Source organism: Juglans regia, chromosome 14 (genome assembly GCF_001411555.2).
Source record: "Juglans regia cultivar Chandler chromosome 14, Walnut 2.0, whole genome shotgun sequence".
Taxonomy (NCBI): Eukaryota; Viridiplantae; Streptophyta; class Magnoliopsida; order Fagales; family Juglandaceae; genus Juglans; species Juglans regia.
Genome location: NC_049914.1, coordinates 16,807,093 through 16,830,107, shown reverse-complemented (window position 1 = coordinate 16,830,107; position 23,015 = coordinate 16,807,093). Strand labels below are relative to the sequence as shown.

General features: G+C 40.6%; 1 protein-coding gene across 1 annotated transcript; it reads right to left on the bottom strand.

Annotated features, from left to right (window-relative positions):
* Nucleotides 1–20,440: 20,440 nt before the first annotated feature.
* Nucleotides 20,441–20,956, bottom strand: LOC108989680. The gene has a single exon (XM_018963376.1). It carries the CDS (start codon nt 20,954–20,956, stop codon nt 20,441–20,443), a length of 516 nt encoding a protein of 171 aa, XP_018818921.1.
* Between the last annotated feature and the right edge of the window lie 2,059 nt (nt 20,957–23,015).

Genomic DNA, 23,015 nt, shown 5'->3' with positions numbered 1-23,015 from the left:
AGGGGTGCTAGATACGAAGAGAAAGGGAGAAGCATTGACCCGGCTGCATAGGGTACTACGCGCTCACACAAGTCTGGCAGTCGAAGGAGAGTGGCAACCGAGCCCACGAAAAGAGCATCCTTGAGATAGAGAGAGCCACCGATACTGCGAGTACCACATGACCAACTGACATAGCACCAGAGACTACCATGCCCTGAAAAGAAGAAGGGAGGAAGACCAAGGGACCTGGAGGCACCAGTCTGAAGACCGAGAAGACCGGTGTGGAGGGGCTGTCAAGGCCCTCGGCGGGGGGCGACCCAGAACAACAGGGAGCAAGGAATGAAGCTTGGAGGAGCCCCCCGGTGGCAGACAAACCGATCAGAGAAATCCGTACAATCACTGGAGGATATGCAAGGGGGTCACTTTGTCAGCCGAAGAGCACATGCCCGAAGGGCACGCTATGAGGGGGTGTTTACCACCACTAGGACTGCCGTCAGGACACCACGACATCCTGAGAGTGCCACAATCACATTTAGCGAGAAGGATGAGAGGGCATCCAACACCCACATGATGATGCGTTGGCAGTAACGATGTAGGTTGCGAACTTTACAACTCGAAGGATCCTAATCGACAACGATAGTTCGACAGACATCCTATTCTGGAAGGCCTTTGTTAGGATGCGGATCAGTCCAGACCGACTACGCCCTGCTCTGATGCCGCTTAAGGGTTTCGTAGGCGACATTGTTCAACCAATGGGAGCCATCACCCTATCCTTGTCCTGGCAGAGAAGGTGCCCGCCCAGGACCGTTGCGACCATGACCGACTACTTGGTCATCAAAGCCCCATCTGCGTACAATGCGATACTGGAATGTCCCACCCTGAACAACTTACGGGCAGTGATGTCCACCTACCACCTCAAAATGAAGTTCCCTACCAACTTGGGGGTGGGTGAAGTTCACGGCGAGCAGGTCCTGGCTCCGGAGTGCTACGCTCGAGAGCTTAGGCATGAGGTCAAAATAATCGCCACCAGCCCTGACCGTATGGGGTGAATAGTCCGCAACGAGCAAGCCCTTCGGCAGACTAAACCCAACGAGCCCTTGGAGCTAATTTCAGTTGACCAGCAGAGACTGGAGCACATGGTCCGTGTCAGAACTAGGTTGGACTCGGAGTTGAGAGAGGCGTTAAAACATCTCCTCAGCGAACACCAAGACGTGTTTGCTTGGAGCCACGAGGAGATGCCCTGGATAGACAACTCCATCATCGAGCATTGGCTCTGCGTTGACACAAAGGCTCGAAAAGTCAAGTAGAAACGATGAAACTTTAGTGCCGAGAAGTATGCGATGATTGCCGAGGAGGTGGACCGTCTCCAAGCGGCAGGGTTCATCAAGGAAGTTCACTACCCAGAATGGCTCTCCAACGTGGTCTTGGTGAAAAAGGCCAACGGGAAATGACAGATGTGTTTCGACTTTACCGACCTGAATAAAGCTTGCCCGAATGACAGCTTCCCATTGCTAACTAAGCATCAACCTAATTGTGGATTCAACGATAGGACATCCCCTCCTTAGCTTCATGGACGCCTATTTAGGGTACAACCAGATCAAGATGAGTACAGATGACGAAGAGAAGACCGCGTTCGTTACAGACTGAGGGCTCTACTGCTACAAAGCTATGTTGTTCGGCCTCAAGAATGCTGGGACCACTTACCAACGGCTGGTCAACCAAATGTTCAAGTAGCAGATCGGCCGGAATATGGAAGTGTACATGGACGACCTGCTAGTAAAGAGCAAGGAGCCCAAGCAACATCTAGCAGATCTTCGAGAAGCCTTCTCTGTCTTTCGGCGGTACCAAATGAAGCTCAACTCGTTGAAGTGTGCGTTCAGGGTGAAGTCAGAAAAGTTCCTGGGGTTCATGGTCTCCGAAAGGGGGATTGAGGCGAACCCTGAAAAGGTGGAAGCAGTAGTGGGGATGCCCACAACTTGCAACCTGCATGAAGTCTAAAGGTTGGCTGATAGGGTGGCGGCCCTGAACCGCTTGATGTCTTCCATTCTTCAAAGTTGTGAGGAAGGCCCAAGAGTGGGATGCAACTTGCGAAGAAGCCTTCACCGACCTGAAGAAGTACCTGAGCCACCCCTGCTGTTAAGCCAAATGAAACTAGGAGAGGAACTGTACCTACCCATGTCCCCACACGTCGTGTTCACAGTGCTAGTCCGAGATGCAGAGGAAGGACAATGGCTAGTCTACTACAAGAGTCGGGCCTTCTGCAGAGCCGAAGCTAGGTACTCGCGGACTAAAATGTTGATGTTTGACTTATTGTCGTCGCGAGAAGATTAAGGCCATACTTCCAGGCCCACCCGATGAAAGTGCTCACCGACCTTCCCCTTAAAGAAAGTCTTGCAGAAGCCAGATACCTCAGGACAACTCGCCAAGTGGGCGATCAAGCTCAACGAATTCGATATGGAGTATTTACCCCCCTCCGCGATCAAATGATAGGTATTGGCGGACGTTGTTGCAAAGTTCACCAGCTTCCCAGAGGAAGTCCCGATTGCACCCTAAGGAAAGTTCAAGCAGGTCTACATAGACGGCTCAGCCTGCCGGGCTGGCGGGGGGGTAGGGATGCATGTAGTCACCGAATAGGGGGAGGAGCACAATGTTAGCATAAAAATATATCTTCAAGTGCACAAAATCGTAATAAGTAGTAAAGTGTTTTAAAGAAAACGGATATCGAACCCACATGGAATAATTATGCTATTGAGTATTAAAATTGACTAAATTAATTACTATTTGGAAAATCAAAATTTGAATAATGGATTATATAAATTAAACTGAAGACAAAAGCATTAAAATTAAGATTTTAAAGATAATAAGAATATAACTAGAGTGTTTGACTTCACCTAACAAATCCCACATAGTTTATTTTTCCTTGTTATAGAATCCCAATTATCCCAAGTCGATGATAAAAATCTCTTAACTATTCAATATTTTCTCTTGAACAATATAAAAAATATCTCCAACTAATAACTCCATATCTCTATGTGAATTTAACTAATTGGAGACTCATTAAGTTCTTTGGATTTTTCTAGAAAATCACACTAATTACGGTAAAACATCTCTGCTTTCACTCAACTAATGGTGTTTAATCCTAGAGTTTTAATCAAAAATCACCTCTCGGTCTCATTGTGATTCAATAGATTGAATAATAGTTATCTAGAAAATTGCAAGCATTAAGAACAAGAAATAAACACTCAATCATGGAAATATTGAAAATAAAATAACTTGGAGTATAAACTGTGTGTCCAATGCTAGGCTACATCAAAGTTCTACAAAATAGAATTAGCTCATAATGAAATTAAAAAGAAAAAGAATAAAACTGATATTATTTGTTGAAGTCGGTTGATGAAGCATGTGACTCTCGCCTTTGCCCTCCAGTTCCACATTCTTGAAAGAACACTTCAAGAATAAATTCTCGAACTCTAATCTCAAACTCAGACTCTAAAATGTAAAAACTCTCGACTCTGATTCAGAACTCCCCCTATTCATCACACAAGATGGGATTAAATAGACCTCGAAATTCAAATCTGGAAATAAGATAATTGCGGCTAAAACCTCGCCTAAAGATCTAAAAAATAGTTTCTAAAGATAAATGTTAACATAAAAGAAATTATCCCAAGAATAACGAGATTATCTAAAATAGAAAATTTAGTGATATGCGACTTGATTTACGGGGTTCGAGAGGATTTGGTCGCTAACAAATTGATTGCGGAACTCAGATTTGGTGGTCAGCAGTAGATTGATCTAGGTCGGGAGGAATTATCCCACCGAGTAGATATCGTGTGCACTGAATATAACTAGCGTGAAGGTCACAAATGAACGGGTGTGGAGGTCACAAAGACCACACGACCCTCTCCTCACCTATCGAGTGGAAGGCTCCCAATCGGGATGAAGACTCCTCTCGCCTTTTCTAGTTGTTGCCCACGATGTCGTTTAGGTTAGTCTCTTAAGTTGGTTGTTTAGACTAATCACCCAATCTAACCACCTAGAGCCTTGTCACCAAATCTTCGCGACTTCTGGTCACGAGTTTCTTTGCCTTCTCTTCCTCTAACTTCTCTTCCTCTACATCACTTAAAGAACTATTAATAATGACTGGAAAAGTGAAGTCCTGGCTTAAGAAGACGTACCTTAAATTTGATAGAAGCGGTTTGAGTTCAAGCTTGGCGTCATTGGCTAATGCCTTTCTTCTTTTACACTTTTCATCATAAGGGGCGACACTTTCTTTTATGGTATTCAGGCTGTCATTGGTTATAGCTGTTAGAATATTGAAGAGGAAATAAGTCACCCATACTTATTGTCCTTTCCCTTTTGCTTATGGTGCCTCGCTTGTTCTTTTCCCTTTGCTTATGGGGGTTGACTCCCGAAACTGTTGCATCATAACTCACTTCGTATGAGTTCTGGGCAGAGCAAGAACAGGACAGTGGCACGATGGTGGAGATTGGGGAGGGTAGGAATAGACAGCTCAAAGTGGAAATCAAGTCTTTGGAGTTGATTTCATTTGTCGCTTCAACGTCTGTCTGTCCTCCACACCCTTCCACCCCAGTTGACCCCGAAACCAGTTCGCCCTCTTGTGAATTTGGGCGGGGTTCCAATGGACTCCCCTCTTCCTGAGGAGGAAGATACCGCAATTCTGAGCGTCCTGCTTGGTGCGACGTGGGGATGATACTACACTGCTGAGCACCCTGTTTCTGCTCAGACTGACCCGGATCTACTGGGCGCCCACCTTCTTGAGGGAGAAACCATATTGTCAATCCTCATGTTTGTCTGAACAAAACGGGCTTTCACTGGACGTCCCTCTTCCTAATGGAGATACTACACCACTTGATCATTCTTCTTTTGTCGGGACGAGACTTTTCTTTCTGTTCCTTGTAATCTTTAATGATGTAATATTCTTCTTGTAATCTTGATTGTAAGGTTTTGTGATGTTTTTTGTTACTTGTAATCCTGTTCGGACAATAAAATGACTTTATGATACTTTTGTATACCTGGCTGCATGGTTTCTTCTTTTCTTCATTTTTCAGCTTGCGTTTTTGGCTTATCTTAAAAAGTAGAAAATAGAAAATAAATTAAAAGGAAGAATAAAAATATATCAAAGATGTATTGTGCATGTGAGAAAAATTGCCCAATTAAATCACAAGTTGGAAAATTAAGCATAAACTATGCTATAAATCAATTTAAATCACAACTCGGATTTATGCATCTTAACCATTTTTTTCATCTAAAACCAATAATAATGTAATGAAATAATTCAACTATATGGGTTCTAGATATCTAAAATATGATATAACTCAGATCAATCACTACCTGCGATGCATTGGCGAGGGAGCAAGGCCCTTGGGCTCTGCCAACCTACAAGAGCCAGTCGGAATACAAGTCAATCCCTAGATTGGACTTGCAGGCCTTCGCAGGGTACAAGTGCAGTCTCTAGATCGGCCACAAAGTATTAGTACAGGACCAGAGCCATGAGCTCTGTCCTGATAACAGCTATTCGGAACACAAATCCCAATGACTTGTCATGCAAGCTTGCTGCGAGAGAAAAGGCTGGGCGGAAAAGGGAAAAAAAAAAGCATGAGAAAAGTAAAAAAAAACACCAAAAGGTAATGGAGCTGGGAAAAAAATGAAAAAAAAAAGGGTAATGGACACACGGACGCAACGGACGAACGCTAGCTGGGGGCATTTTGAAAAAGCAATTTACGTGGGATACGGACGCAATGTAATAAGGATTCTGGGTTTTTTTTTTTTCATTCGGATGCAACACGAAAAAGAACGCGGCGGCTTGAAGGACCTCGAGGGGTCCAGACTGCAGTTTCTCCAGCCTCCTCCACTGATTTCCATCTTTATCTACATCCATTTGGTTTGCTCTTTTCTTTCCCTAATCTCTATTTAATTTTAGTATGAATTTTATAGTGTATTTTTTAGATTTTTAATTTAGAATCGTTTGATTTTGGATATTTTATTTTCAGTATGTTTAAGTTTGATGTAGTTATTTTTCTTGCTCTTTTAAGCATTCGTTTAACAATGATTACAATTGCTATGGATTGATTTTAAGAATTTGTGTTTTGAATACAAGGATGAACCCTAAAATCTTGATTATGAGGCTTTTCAATTTTCAGCTCATATTGCATTAATTATAACCTAGCTTAGTTCTTAGTTTAATTTTGTTAATCTTTAGTTCCATTGCATATTAGGTTAATTAAGACTTAATTAATTTCAATTTTATTAATTAATTTTCTGATTAATTGAGATTGTTTAGCATAGTTGATTCATTGATTGTTAATTTTGATTTATTAGTCTCTTACATTTCATTTTGACACTAAAAAAAATCTAAAAAGTTGAATCTAGTCTGTGACTAGTGCCCTTTTCATTCTCGTTGCACTCTTCCATTTATTGCACATACCACTATTTTTATTTTCTCTTTGTGAATATTTTTATCATTTTAAACCAGTTTGATTTTAAGTAACTTTCCCTGAGGAAATGATCTAGGAATTTATTTCTAATTATTACGCGACATCCTCTTGCACTTGGGATAGCCTTTGTGCTGCTCATTTTTGAGTGAGTCATGTTTTCGGCGCCATTGCTGGAGAATAGTTGTTTGACGTAAATTTAAACTTGTTATTTTTATTTTTATTTTTATCTCAAATGTTTCTTTCACTATTTTATCTCTGATTACACAATTCACTTGTCACTTATTACTCAGTCACTTGAACCTTACTTATCCTATTTGGACTGATGTTTCATGTCATGAGTGAGAGAGAATTCAAATAGGTTGGTTAGAGTTACATCGAGCATTAAGAGTAGTATACACAGCCCAGATATAGATAGTTCTTCTGTTTTTTTATAGACGAGGACATTGAAATTGAACAAACCATGGCTGCACCTGCACCACGCACTCTTAGGGATTATTTGCAGCCCACTCGCAACTACACCATCATGCATTATTTTACCTGATGATGCACCTAATTTTTCTATTAAGCATGGCATGATGTCAGTAATACCTCAGTTCTTCGGGATGGATTCTGAGAGTCCTTATCAGCAGACGGATTTTGAGTTGGCCTACGCTACTTTTATCAATAAAGTCACTACTGATGAATTTATTAGATTTCGTTTATTTCCTTTCTCTTTAAAAGATAAAGCAAAGATTTGGTTTAATTCTTTGAGGCCTAATTCTATCTCTAGTTGGTCTTGTATCCATCGTGAGTTCTTACAAAAAAGATTTCTTTTTCAAAGAACTCAGTATTTACAAGAGCAGATCAGCCAATTCAATCAGAAATCTGACGAGACTTTCCAAGCCAGTTGGGAAAGGTTTAAGGATTTGGTGAACATATGTCCACATCACAGTTTTGAATCTTAGAGGCTGGTGAATTATTTTTACATTGGTCTCACTCCAGAATGCAAGCAGTTTGTTTAGTCTATGTGCAATGGAAAATTCTTTAGCAAGAAACTTGATCAAGCATTGTTATTTTTTGACTATCTTGCTGAGAGCGCACAACAATGGAACACTCGGACTGATTAAGTTTCATTGACAGAACAATCACTGAGGGCTATTGCTGGTGAGGGCAGATATGTGCTTAAGGAGGACACAGACGTTCAAACCCGAATAGCTGGATTGACTAGAAGATTAGAGGTCATGGAGATGGAAAAAGTGAAGGCAATGAAAGCAGTAGGGGCATGCTTTTTATGTGCTGATTCAAACCACAAGACCCAGGACTGCCCAATTATGCCAGTATTTCAGGAGAATAGGTCTAAGCAGATGCAATCAGTGAACTGGATAAAGATAGCACAAAATCAATCTTTCTTCAATACATATAATCTGGGGTGGAGGAATCACCTAAATTTCTCATGGAGGAATGATTAGCCTGGCCAGTCTCCTCCACCTTCTCAGCAGCCATTTCATCAGGCTGCTCCTCAGCACTAGTATCAACCATATCAGAGTTCTCAGAGCTATCCTTTTGTTGCACCTCCAGGATTTCAACCTCATGTACCTGCACAAAGTTCTTAGTCTCAATCATCTGCGAAGAAGTCTCTAGATGACAGTATGGCACAAATGGCCAATACATATAAACAATTCATGCAGATTCAGGCCACCACAAACAATCAGAACACTCAGACTATAAATGACTTGCGGGGCACCATTAATAAGATGAGCACGACATTGAGCACTCTAGAAAGAGGAAAATTTCTAGCACAACCCTAGCCTAATCCTCAAGTATACTGGTAACAACCACAATAGGTACATAATGTCTGAGGGATGTTATTGAGACAGCGAATGTCGTTCATAGTTTGAGAAATAGAAAGGAAGTTCCCCAACTAGAATGACCATTAACAGACAGGTAGTTGCTCTTACACCTGAAGATGTAATGGAGACTGATGAAGCTGAAAAAGAACCAGAGGTAATGAGACCAGAGCTAAAAAAGCCTGTGAGTGCAGATGCTGAAACTAGTAGGGGGTACTAACCTGTGGTTCCCTATCCTCAGAGATTGGCAGCTAGCCAAAAGTACAAATATCACATTGACATTCAGGAGATCTTCAAGCAAGTAAAGATTAATATTCTAGTCTTGGATGCCATACAACAAGTTCCTTCATATGCAAAATTTATGAAGGACTTGTGCACAATGAAGAGGAAGCTGAATGTAAAGAAGAAAACTTTCCTAACGAAGCAAGTCAGTGCGTTGATATTGAGCGAGACTCCTCAGAAGTTCAGAGATCCCGACTCTCCCAACATTTCCATTATAATCGGTGAGTCACTCATTGTGAGAGCTTTACTTGATTTGAGGAGTAGTGTGAACTTGCTACCTTTCTCAGTATATGAGCAGTTGAGATTGAGTGAGCTGAAAAAGATCTCCATTATGCTACAGTGGGCTAACAAATCAGTTAAGCTGCCAAGGGGTATTATTGAGGATGTGCTGGTCCAGGTGGACAAATTTTACTACCTAGTGGATTTTGTAATTCTTGATATGCAACAGCCAGCCTTCATTATTTACCAAGCTCTTGTCATCCTTGGAATGTCATTTCTAGCTACGTCAAATGCTTTGATTAATCGCAAAAGTGGAGTTCTGAAGCTTACTTTTTGGAACATGGCACTTGAGTTGAACGTTTTCAATGCTTGCAAGATGTCAGCACATATTGATGACACAAGTGATTTGAATGCTGTAAAGAGTTTGACACCAACTTAATTTATTTGCTCGACTTTTCCTTTCTCTGATGATGATTCCATTTTTCAGATACTTGAATTTTTACTTGATGAAAAAACTAACCATGTTGATGAAAATATCCTTGAAGTTTTGGACTGTTTTGCAGATTCTTCTTTACCACTTGAAGTACAATTTGCAGGCACTAGATGGAAACTCTAGTTTGAAACTCTACCACCACCAAACATACTTAAATCTTCAGAGGAAGATTCCCCTGTTGGAATTGAAACCACTTGCTCAAGATTTAAAATATGTTTTTCTTGGTCTTGAAGAATGCACTTTTCCTGTGGTGATTTCCTCAAAGTTAAATCAGAAGGATGAAGCCCAGTTGATTGAAGTCTTAAGAAAGCATCGAGGCGCAATTGATTGGACAATAACCAACATCAAAGATATTGATGCTGCTATTTGTACCCACAAAATCCATCTTGAAGACAATGCTAGACCAGTTCGTGATGCTCAACGTAGGCTTAATCCTACCATGAAGGAAGTTGTCAAAGAGGAAGTGTTCAAGCTGCTCGCAGTAGGTATCATTTATCCCATCTCAAACAATAAGTGGGTAATCTCAACTCAAGTGGTAACAAAACAATCTGGTTTAACTGTTTTTCAAAATGATAAAAATGAGTTGATTCCAACTAGAATGGTTAGTGGCTGGAGAATGTGCATTGATTATAGAAAACTTAATTCAGCTAGTATGAATGATCATTTTCTTTTACCATTCTTGGATCAAATTTTAGAAAGAGTGGCTGGTAATGCATTTTATTGCTTCTTAGATGGATATTTTGGTTATTATCAAATTGTTGTAGCGCCTAAGGACCAGGAGAAAACCACTTTCACCTGTTCTTTGGCACCTTTGCTTTTACCAGAATGCATTTTGGTTTATGTAATGCTCCAGTCACCTTTTAGAGATGCATGATGAGTATTTTTCTGACATAATTGAGGATATTTATGAAATATTCATGGATGACTTCTCTGTTTTTAAAAAATCTTTTGATAGTTGTTTGCATAATTTGGCACTATTCTCCAGAGATGTGAGGAAAATAAATATTTTACTTAATTTGGAGAAATGCTAATTTATGGTTATTCAGGGCATTGTCTTGGGACATATTATTTCTTCTGAAGATATAAAGGTCATCAAGGCAAAAATTAAATTAATATCTAAACTTCCTATCTCTAGGACGGCTAAGGATATTCGTTCTTTTCTTGGCCATGCTGGCTTTTATAAGCGGTTTATTCAAGAGTTCAATTCTATTGCAAAATCTTTGTACACTCTTTTACAAAATGATATTAAATTTGTTTGGACTGATGAGTGCCAAAAAGCTTTTGATACCCTTAAAGAATTGCTTACCACCTCCCCCATTATGCAACCCTCGCAGTGGGACATTCCCTTTGAAATTATGACTAATGCAAGTGATTATGCGTTGGGTGCTGTTTTGGGGCAGCGTGTGGATAATAGACATTTGTGATTTATTATGCCAGTAGAACTTTGAATGGTGCATAGAAAAATTATACCACTACTGAAAAAGAATTGCTTGTAGTGGTTTTTGCACTTGATAAATTTTGGGCTTACATTCTTGGTTCTCCTGTTACCATTTTCACTGACCACTTTGTTTTGAAGTATTTGATAAGTAAGAAAGATGCCAAACCACCTTAATCCGCTGGATTTTATTACTTCAAGAGTTCAACATCAACATTAAGGACAAGAAAAGAAGTTGAAAACGTGGTAGTTGACCACCTCTCTAGATTGCCATCCTCCTCCTCTTCAAAATGTCAATCTTCCTCTTGATGATAGTTTCCCGGATGAGCAGCTCTTTGTGATTCATAGAGCTCCCTGATATGCTGACATAGTCAACTATTTGGTGACTGAGCGAATGCCTTCTGAATGGTCCACCCAAGATAAGCATCGATTTCTCTATGAGGTATGACACTTTTACTTTGATGATCTATACATTTTCAAATATTGTTCGGATCAATTGATTCGAAGATGCATTCTTGATGATGAGTTTTCTTCTGTGTTGAGATTTTGTCATATGGGTGTATGTAGTGGTCATTTTTCAGCAAAAAAAACAATCGCTAAAATTTTACAAAGTAGTTTTAACTGGCTTTTCATGTTTAAATATGCTTATAATTTTTGTAAGGCTTGTGAGCCTTATCAAAAATTGGGATCCATTAGCAAAAGAAACATGATGCCTCTTTCCCCTATTTTTACTTTAGAAATTTTTGACTATTGGGGAATAGACTTCATGGGACCTTTTTCCTGTTTCCTTTGGAAACTCATTGGCTGTGGATTATGTTTCAAAATGAGTGGAGGTCATCGCTTGCAAAATAAAAGACCATCGTGTTGTCCTAAAATTTTTGCAATCTCTGTTTGTTCATTTTGACTTGCCCAAAGTTATCATTAGTGATGGGGGTTCTCATTTTTGCAACAAACTATTTTATACACTCATGAATAAATATGGTATCACACACCGAGTTTCTACCCCTTACCATCCTCAAACAAATGGGTAAGCAGAATTGGCAAACATAGAGATCAAAATCATTTTGGAGAAAACTATCAATCCTAATAGGAAAGACTGATCAGTTAAGCTTCTTGATGCTTTGTGGGCTTATAAGACAGCTTTTAAAACTAATCTAGGGATGTCCCCTTATCGATTAGTTTTTGGTAAAGTTTTTCATTTACTTGTTGATATTCAGCATTGAGCTTTTTGGACAATAAAAGGTGTTAACATGTCACTTAATGAAGCTTCATGGTTGAGAAAATTGTAGATCAATGAATTGGATGAAGCTCGTCGAGATGCCTATGACAATGCTCAGCTGGCGAAGGAACGCATGAAAATTCTACATGATCAGAAAATTCATCCCAAGCATTTCACACTTGGCCATGAAGTTCTTCTTTACAACTCTCGCTTACATATTTTTCCTGGTAAATTGAAATCCCGATGGAGTGGGTCGTACATTATAAAGAAGGTTCGTCTTCACGGGGCGGTAGACATTGTCAATCCGAATAATGGCAATAGCTTCACTGTCAATGGACAGCGTCTAAAACCTTTTTTGACTACCTTTGATCCAAACGAAGATATCTTGCTTATGCAAGACCCCAGGGAAGTATATTGATTTTGATTTTGATTTTGAATTTTTTTTTTCCCTTTACGGCTTTGTTTAATTGCATTTTTTCTTTTATATTTATTCATTGTTTTACTTTGATTTTATATCACATGTTTAGTTTTATGTGTTGCTTACTTATTCCTGTGCACTTTGTTTTCTTTGTTCGATTCATTGAGGACCAAGTCTTTCACTAGTTGGGGGGTAGCGTGTGTGCATAGATTTTTTTTTTAAATTTCATTAATGTGATGTGCATTGATACACATATGATTGACACACACTCTATTTCTAATATTTTGTGAAATCTGAGTATTTTGGTGGAGTAGTTGAGCGGAATAGATTTATTTTCAAGCTTAAGCATAGATCATGATTTTTTATACATTATATTTTTTTGATGTGTAGCTTGAAACACCGGAATGATATACTCATTGATATGAGACTTGGTGAGACTTTTGTAGAACGAATGACAAGTTTTGAAGGACATTTTACATATGCTTACATTTATAGTGTTCCTCAATTTACTGTTCATTGGTTTAACACAGGAGAAGTAAACCGTAGGACTACTGAGCCTTTTTCCAAAACATAAAAAAAGAAAAAAAAAAGAAAGAAAAAAGAGATGAAAGTGATTTATGGAGCTTTCCTAAATTAAGGGCTAGAAACAGATACCCAAGACTTTTGGGGTTGAGTGTTCAACCTTTAAAAACAGAGTTGGCATAAAACTGGTAGTCCCTTGGGCTTTGAGGTAGTTAGAATCAGCAATGATTAATCTTAAGGTTGAAAAATCCTATGACAAATCATGGCTAGTAATTAGGAACACACAGCCAATTTAGCTCCACACGCACATTTGAGTTCTAAGACATTTGCCTCAATTTTATGTGAAAGATTGTTGAGATAATCTTGGTGGGTATAGCCCCTGGAGGTTGAGTAGTAACATGTCACTTTTGTGAGAATTCAGAATTATGTTTGCTTGTTTCTCTTTGGATTTCGATCTTTATACAATATTCATCTCAATTAATTTTCACTATTTTGCTCAAAGATTAGTAAAACGCTAGTTGGGGGTGTGATTGAGTTGAGTTATTGTATATTTTATACATTCAGAACCCATATATTTGAATTATTTCATTACATTATTATTGATTTTAGACAAAAAAAAAAAAAAGGGTTAAGATGCATATATTAGAGTTGTGATTTAAATTGATTTATAGCATGGTTTATGTTTAATTTTCTAACTTGTGATTTAATTAGGCAATGTTTCTCACATGCACAATACATCTTTGATATATTTTTATTCTTCCTTTTAATTTATTTTCTATTTTCTACTTTTTGAGATAAGCCAAAAAAGCAAGCTGAAAAAAATAAAAGTGAAACTCACAGTGAGAGAAAAGGCTGGGCGGAAAAGGAAAAGAAAAGAAAAAGCATGAGAAAAGTAAAAAAACACCAAAAGTTAATGGAGCTGGGCAAAAAACAAAAAAAAAAAAGGGTAATGGACGCATGCATGCAACAGACGAACGCTAGCTACGGATTTTGAAAAAGCAATTTACGTGGGATATGGACACAACGTAATAAGGATTCTGGGTTTTTTTTTTCATTCAGACGCAGCATTAAAAAGAACGCGGCGGCTTGAAGAACCTCGAGGGGTCCAGACTGTAGTTTCTCCAGCCTCCTCCACTGATTTCCATCTTCATCTCCATCATTTGGTTTGCTCTTTTCTTTCCCTAATCTCTATTTAATTTTAGTATGAATTTTATAGTGTCTTTTTGAGATTTTTAATTTAGAATCGTTTGATTTTGGATATTTTATTTTCAATATGTTTAAGTTTGTTGTAGTTATTTTTCTTGCTCTTTTAAGCATTCGTTTAACAGTGATTACAATTGCTATGGATTGATTTTGAGAATTTGTGATTTGAATACAAGGATGAACCCTAGAATCTTGATTTTGGCGCTTTTCAATTTTTAGCTCATATTGCATTAATTATTTTCTAATATAGCTTAGTTCTTAGTTTAATTTTGTTAATCTTTTAGTTCCATTGCATATTAGGTTAATTAGGACTTAATTAATTTCAGTTTTATTAATTAATTTTCTAATTAATTGAGATTTTTTAGCTTAGTTCATTCCTTGGTTGTTAATTTATTAGTCTGTTACATTTCATTTCGACACTCAAAAAAATCTAAAAATATAAATCTAATTCATGACCAGTGCCATTTTCATTCCCGTTGCACTATTCCATTAATTGCCTATACCACCATTTTTGTTTTTTCTTTGTAAATATTTTCACCATTTTAAACAAGTTTGATTTTAAATAACTGTCTTTGAGGAGACGATCTAGGAATTTATTCCTAATTATTACACGACATCTTCATGGACTTGGGACAGTCTTTGCGCTGCTCATTTTTGAGTGAGTCTGGCAGTAACCTTGCATGAAACTCGACAAGTCATTGGAACCTTCGTTGAAAATAGATGTTATCAGGGCAGAGCTTATGGCTCTAGTCCTGTGCTAATACTTCGTGGCCGATCTAGAGACCGGACTTGTACTCCGCGAAGGTCAGCAAGTCCAATCTCGAGACTGGCTTGTATTCCGATTGACTCTTGTAGGTTGGCAGAGCCTAAGGGCCCTGCTCCTTCGCCAATGCATCGTAGGTAATAACCTTGCAAGAAGCTCGGCAAGTCATTGGGACATGCGTTCCAAATAGTTGTTATCAGGGCAGAGCTCATGGCTTTGGTCCTATGCTAATACTTCGTGACCGATGTAGAGACCAAGCTCGTACCCCGCGAAGGTTGGCAAGTCCAATCTAGGGATTGGTTTGTATTCAGACTGGCTCGTATTCAGACTGGCTCTTGTAGGTTGGTAGAGCCCAAGGGCCTGCTCCCTCGCCAATGCATCGCAGACAGCAACCTTGCACGAAGCTCGACAAGTCATTGATACTTGCGTTCCGAATAGCCATTGTCAGGGCATAGCTCACGGCTCTGGTCCTGTGCTTATACTTCGTGGCCGATCTAGAGATCGGGCTTGTACCCCACGAAGGTCGGCAAGTCCAATCTCGTGACTAGCTTGTATCCTAACTAGCTTTTGTAGGTTGGCAGAGCCCAAGGGCCCCCTGCTCCCTCTGCAATGCAACGCAGACAGCAACCTTGCACGAAGGTTGACAAGTCATTGAGACTTGCGTTCCGAATAGCTATTGTCAGGGTAGAGCTCATGGCTCTAGTCCTGTGCTAATACTTCGTGGCCAATCTAGAGACCGAGCTTGTACCCCGCGAAGGTCGGCAAGTCCAATCTCGTGACTGGCTTGTATCCTGACTAGCTCTTGTAGGTTGGCAGAGGCCAAGGGCCCTGCTCCCTCGCCAATGCATCGCACACAACAACTTTGCACGAAGCTCGACAAGTCATTGGGACCTGCGTTCCGAAGAGCTATTATCAGGGCAGAGCTCATGGCTCTGGTCTTGTGCTAATACTTCGTGGTCGATCTAGAGACCGAGTTTTTACCTCGCGAAGGTTGGCAAGTCCAATCTCGGGACTTACTTGTATCCAGACTGGCTCTTATAGGTTGGCAGAGCCCAAGGACCCTGCTCCCTTGCCAATGCATCGCAGGCAGCAACCTTACACGAAGCTCGACAAGTCATTGGGACCTCCATTCTGAATAGCTATTATCAAGGTAAAGCTCATGGCTTTGGTCCTATGCTAATACTTTGTGGCCGATCTAAAGACCGGGCTTGTTTGATTTGAACTATTTGTAGGGGACATGATAACGCAACATTCGAAATTAGTCCATAAAAAACTTAATTGACAAATCTGAATCTTACACTGCTTGAATCTGGCTTTGGGTTTTTTCATAAAAAGTACTTCCTTAGGTGCTCGGCGTTCCATGGGTGGGGCAATTCGTGTCCTTCTTGGTTCCTAAGTCGATAAGAACCAGGTCTCCCGGTTGCTGGTACCAAATATGACCCTTCCCATCTAGGGCCTAGCTTGCCTTCTTCTTGAGTTGTAACTCCTATTTATTTTAAAATCATGTCCCCCACTTTGAAGGTGCGAGATCAAACTCGTTTGTTAAAATACTGTTCAACTGTCTGTTTGTTTGATGATGCTCGGCTTACTGCTTCCTCCCGCCTTTCTTATAAGAAATCTAGGTTTTCTCTCAATCCTTCATTGTTGCTATCTGGGTTGAAATGTTGCACACGGTACGTGTGTACTGCCACTTTAGCTGGTATTATGGCTTCAATTCCATAGATGAGGGCGAAATGAGTTTCCCCTGTGGGGGTTCTTACTTATGTTCAGTACGCCCATAATGTGTTGCCCACTCCCCCTTTTGGCTTCCCAGCTTTTTCTTCAAGATGTTAAGTAGTGTTTTGTTGGTTGCTTCTACTTGCCCATTGGCCTGAGGATGTCTTGGAGAGGAATACTTCATCTTGATTTTGAGTTCCGAGCACCATTTTTGATAGTGGGAGTAATCAAACTGTCATCCATTGTCTGATATGAAGCTTTGGGGAATTCTGAAGTGGCAGATTACAGATTTCCGGAGAAAATGTGTAATCTCCCACGTTGTGATCATTGTTAAAACTTCTGCTTTCACCCATTTTGTGAAGTAATCAACTACTACTATGATAAATTTTACCCCTCCTTTGCCTGCAATGAAGGGGCCAATAAGGTCCAATCCCCATTGCGCAAAAGGCCATGGGGAAGTAATAGAGGTGAGTTTTTCGGGTGGGTTATGAGGAATAGGAGCATACTCTTGGCATTTAAAAATCTTCTGCATCTTTAAGAGAGTTAGGCCAATAATACCCTGTCCATGTAGCTTATGCTACTAGTGGCCTCCCGCTAGAATAATTTCCACAAACTCCTTCATGTATCTATGCTAGTACATACCGGGCCTGCTCGGAAGAGATACATCTTAAAAGGGGCTCGACAAAGCCTCTTTTATACAAGATTCCTTCCATTAATGTGAAGCGAGCTGCTCAATTCCTCCGTGCTTCCTCTTGGTCGTTTAGAAGGACTTCCTTCTGAAGGAATTTTAGAATATCGATGGCCCATTCCGGGGGTTGTAACACCTAAATTGTGGACATTCAAATTTCGACAGCTGCTACGTCAATAGTTCGAATTATGGTATGATCTGGGATGGGCATTTCTTCTTGTCCTGAGGCAGCATTTGCTAGACAATCTGCTTCCTGGTTCTCTCCTCTTGAGATCTGCAAGACGAAAGAATTTTGGAAGAGGTCATGCTTTTCTCCTACTCGTTGGAGATATCTCCTCAAATTTTCTCCTTTAGTAAGGAACTATCTGGTTACTTGTCCCACTACTATCTGGGAATCAGCTTTTATTTCAACTTCGGTGGCCCTTAATGATCTAGCAATTGTCAGACCTGAAAAAAGTGCTTCATACTCAGCCTCATTATTGTGACCTTGAACCCGAGCTTGAGTGCGTAGTCAAGCTTTTCTCCTGAGTCTGTTATTATATGCACCCCCACTCCTCCTTCGTTCCGGCAGGATGAGCCATCGACATAAACTTGCCAAGGCTTGCCCTGAGGCATAATGATTATCTCCTCTTGAAAGTTCGAGAATTCAACTACAAAATCTTCTAGTACTGGCCCTTAACTGTGTTATGTGGAAGGTACTCAATCTCGAACTCACTTAATTCAACCGCCCAGTTAGGATGTACTAGGTTTTTGTAATATTTTTCTCAGCAAGACATCAGTTTGCACTTTTATTGGGTGAGCTTGAAAATAAGGCCTTAATCGTCTGGCGGCGATTACTAACACGAATGCTAACATTTTCGTTCGGGGATATCTGGTCTCTGCACCTCGAAAGGCTCTGGTTATATAATAAATAGGCCGTTGAATTCCTTCTTCTTTTCGAGTCAAAATGGTGGACACTGCATTGGGTGATACTGCGAGGTAGGCAGTCAAATCTTCCCCTGGCTTTGTTTGACTAAGCAACGGTGGATGGGCCAAGTATTCCTTTAACTCGTTCAATGCCTTTCTGCACTCTTCATCCCATTCTTGCGCTTTTCGCAGGACTTTGAAGAAAGGGAAGCACTAGTTGGTTAATTTTACAATGAATCGGCTCAGGGCAGCTATCCTCCCTGCAAATCTTTGAACATTGTTGATTGTTCGAGGTGGAGTCATATCCACAATTGCCTTGACTTTTTCGGGATAACCATGAATCCTAAAAATTTCCCCGACTCAATTGCAAAAACACATTTTTGTGGGTTAAGCTTCATTTTATATTTTCTAAGTGCCGCGAAAGCTTCCCGAAGATCATCAAGATGCTGTTATGATTTCTTACTTTTAACCAAAAGGTCATCTCCATAAACTTCGATGTTCCGCCCAATCTGCTTTTTGAACATTCGGTTGACCAAACGTTGATACATTGCTCCCGCATTTTTTAGTCTGAATGGCATTGCACTGTAGCATTAAAGGCCTCGATCTGTGATAAATGCAATTTTCTCCTAATCATCGGAGCTCATCCTGATCTGATTGTAACCAGAGTATGCATCCATAAAGCTAAGTAGGGTGTGCCCGGTCGTTGAGTCCATTATTAAGTCTATCCTTGGGAGGGGGAAGCTGTCTTTAGGACATGTTTTGCTCAGATCAATGAAGTCTATACACATTCTCCACTTTTCACTTGCTTTTTTTTACCAATATGACATTGGAAAGCCATTCGAGATAATGAACTTCTCGAATGAACTTCGCAGCCAAAAGACGATCTACTTCCTCGGTGATGGCCGCATACTTCTCTACACTGAAGTTGCGACGCTTTTGTTTGACGGTGCTCTATTACTGATGCATTGATGCCATGTATTTCTTTGTGACCCCAGACGAACACATCTTGATGTTCAATGAATAGTTGCCTCATGGACTAGCTCAGTTCAATGGACATCTTAGATCCCATTCCCATAGTTCGTTTCGGTTTATCGGGATCGACTGGTACCAAAACTAATGGCTCGTTGGGCTCTGCTTGCCTCAGTGCCTCTTTGCCTTTCACTTCTCTATCTAGCTATGTCAGTGCCGGAGGTGGGGGTAAGACTATTCTCACGTGGTCTTCCTCGAGGGTCTATATAGCAATTGCTTTAGACTTCATTTCTCATCTATTGTTCACCACGTATTTCATCTACTCCCAATGGGGTCGGGAACTTTACCTTTAGATGATACGTGGAGGTTACAACCTTCATCTGATTCAAGGATAGACATCCAAGAATTGCATTGTATGAAGATGGGGCTTTCACCACCAGGAAAATTACCATAAGAGATGTCGTTTTGGGGGTCATTCCATCTAATACGGACAAAGTGATTGATTCGATTGGCTGGATTGTGTCCCCTGTGAAGCCTTTGAGGGGAGTAGGTGCAGGTCACAATCGATCGGGAACGATTCCCATTTTAGTGAATGCCTCCTAGAAGAGGACTTCAGCAGAGCTGCCATTGTCAATAATACTCTTTTGGTCCGATAGTTAGCAATTTGTGTTGTTACTACCAGAGTGTCGTCATGGGGGCATGACAAACCTTCTCCATCTTTTTCACTAAAAGTTATAAGATATTCCCTGGTCTGATCCCTGTTGTTAAGGGATGGTTTATAGGCAAAGAACACCTTTTCATATCTGGCCTTCCTTGCATGGGCCTTCCGTGTCGAGGAGGTCGTTCCCCCTCCATCGTATCCTCCAGCTATGGTGCTGATTTCACCTATCAGAGGTTCTTCTCTACCCAAGTTTCTTTGATGCAGACTCTCTCAGCGTGGATTCGTGGTTCTTCTTCTGTTAGGGCTTCTATTTCTCCTGATGAGACTTTGACTTCTTCGGGTATCACTTCTCCGAGTAGAGTTTGATCCCTGCGAAATGGGCTATGACTCCTGCGAGTAGGACTCTAGTTTCTTCCAACGGAGCTTCGGTTTCGATCTTTCCAAGAGTAGGGACGGTAGTCGTGTTGTGGTTCATTCCTCTCGTTTTCATAGTGGTTAGATCGAACCCCTATGTCTTCCACATTTTTCTTCCTCGTATAGCAATCTTTCGTATTATGTCCGCCACTCCTATGAAAGGAACAACATCTAGGACGTGACGAACCTCGTCTTTACTCTTCTCGTAAATTTAGGTCTTCCTCAGCTTCCACAGTTAGGTTAGAATGTATACGAGGACCGGGTTTTCCCTATCAGACTTGTTCTCCTTTGCCCTTAGTTTCGTAAGTCCTCTTTTTGTAGTCCCTTCGGTTCGATCCTTTACTCCGGTCTACTGTCTTTTTGTTTGGCCTCTCCAAGTCACTCTTCCTAGGGGCAGTTAGTGCTTGGAGCATATCTTTCATGTTTATGAAACCGTTTGCGCGGTCCATAAACTCCCTTAGAGTGGTCAGGGTTTTCTGAGCGATTTTCATCATGAAGGGGTTACGAGGCCAAACGCCCCTTAATAGTGCAGCCAAGGTGATTTTTTCGTCTTGGTCATCTGTTTTCATTCGTTCTTTATTAAACCAAGAGAGGTATGACTTGAGGCTCTCGTTATCCCTTTGTTTAACAATCAGAAGATAAGCCGCTGGTCTCCTCCTTGTTCGACTGACCATGAACTGTGTTAAGAAGAGACATGCCAGCTTGTTGAAGCTGTCCAAGGTTCCAGGCCGTAAGGAACCAAACCATGCTCGTGCTGCTCCCTTCAAAGTAAGGGGAAAGCTCTGCATGCTACTTTTTTGGGGAATCCATGGAGGGTCATATGGGCATTGAAAGTCTCCATGTGTTCCAACGTGTCTTTTGACCCGTCATATGCTTCCATCTAAGGGACTTTGAATTTTGGAGGTATAGGTACTGCCATAATCTCAGCACTGTATGGTAGTTTAGCGTTGATGCGAAGTTGATCTATCGTGGAGGGCTGGCCCATTTGTTTAGCTACTTCTATTTGGATCTGTATGTTGACCCTACGCCGTTCTTCATCTACATCGGTCGTATTGGGATGAGAACATGCCTTAGAGTGATGACGCTGACGATCTGCTTCTGGTTTTGCATCACCCCTTCGTAAGGCAGCATTTTCTTGTCGAATGGCCTCCAAATCCCCCATGAATTTTCATATTGTTTCAGTTTGTTCATTGAGTCTTGTTTCCATCGCTTCGGACCATGTTGTTTCACACTGAGAGTGAGTTGTTGCCGGCATACGAAGGACACGCTAGTTATGGGACAACAGAGATCCCACATACGGCGCCACTATTGATGTGTTTCGCGGGCCTGGGCAATTCCACTCGGATAGAACTCGTGCGATCACCTGCACAGTAACAAGGGGGGACTTCGGGGTCCGTTAATTCTCCGATGCTTAAGTCAGTATGGTGTTGAAGATGGAGATGAAGTATATTCAAGATAAGAGTGTTCGATTACTTACCTATGTGCTGTAGGTAGTTTTTATTTATACTTGCCGACCTGGTTTCCATGTTAGTGGAGTGTTGCATAGCAGGAGATCATATATTCATATTGTCTACTCGCCGAGCTATCTTTGTGCCATCAGTTCACCGAGCTATGAAGTTCTCAGTGTTACCAAGTGTTGTTCAAGCCTTGGGTCGCATTGAATGCGGCGTATTTTCTGTCTTGGGCCCTTTCCATCTTATTAATGCTGGGTGTGAACTGCCGCACGTTTTCTCTTCTGGCATTTAATGCTATATTCCTTCTCTCTTAAGCCTCGCCTACATTTCCTGTCTTGTTTATTGATATAAGCATGATCCGACCTGGGTCTTATACCCGAGTTTTGACCCAAGTGCTACTGTTTGACCCAGTCCATATTTTGTACCTGGGCTCTAACCTAGGCCTTGCCTCCAGCCTAATCCAACCTAGACCTTGTATCTAGGTTTTAACCTGGGCCCTGCCATTAGCCAAATCCAATGGATTTTCTCCCTTCACAAGTTGAGTTTTAATAGAATCCAAAAAGGGGTCATTTTCTATATCAACTTTAGGATAGTAGGTTGTACTTTTCAACTTTTATTTTGATAAATCTAAAGCACGAGTTTCATATATCTCTTCAAATGGCACCATCAACCTCAAGCAGCAAGACTCCCTTGTTCAAGTGCGAGGAGGCCAAATCGAAAGGCCAAGAAAGTACATCAATGGCGGCCTTGCCTTTCGCATGGAGTGAGGGGAAAAAGTATGAGAAACAATTAACCATTTATGCAAGTTTTTCTATATTTTATAATTTAGAAGTGGAAGTAATAGATAGTTTTTGCACATATTTTTTGATAAACATATTTAACCTATATTATATTGAAAAGATCAAAGTAATAGCAATAATCTAAATGTGGAATTGTGGAATGTAGCGGCAGGTGGAGGGGGAAAAACGATTCGAACCTGACTCGAATGGTATGGGTTGGGTCAGTTTGGCACGCCTCTATGATTGGGTCATGTCGGTCCCAAACTCGAGTTGGGCTGGTTGAGTTGCAGGCTAATGAATGCCTTGTTATCTATTACAAGTTTATTTGTTATATGCCATGAATGTCATGCCATCCGTTACAAGTTTAATTGTTAAATGCCATGAACGCCATGCCATCCGTTACAAGTTTATTTGTTACATGAAAGTCATGCTATATGTTACAAGGTTATCTGTTACATGTCATAAATGCCCTAATATCTATTACATGTTTATTTGTCTTATTTGTCATGTAACATGAATGTATATCATGAATCACACGAATGCATAATTAAATATTTTCTAAATTAGTCATGTAAAGATATTCATAGCGTAATCATTATGATTTTTAGTTTATT

Coding starts and splice junctions, on each gene's coding strand:
- LOC108989680 (XM_018963376.1), bottom strand. CDS start 20,956: ATGCAGAGCTTTCCCCTTACTTTGAAGGGAGCAGCACGAGCATGGTTT.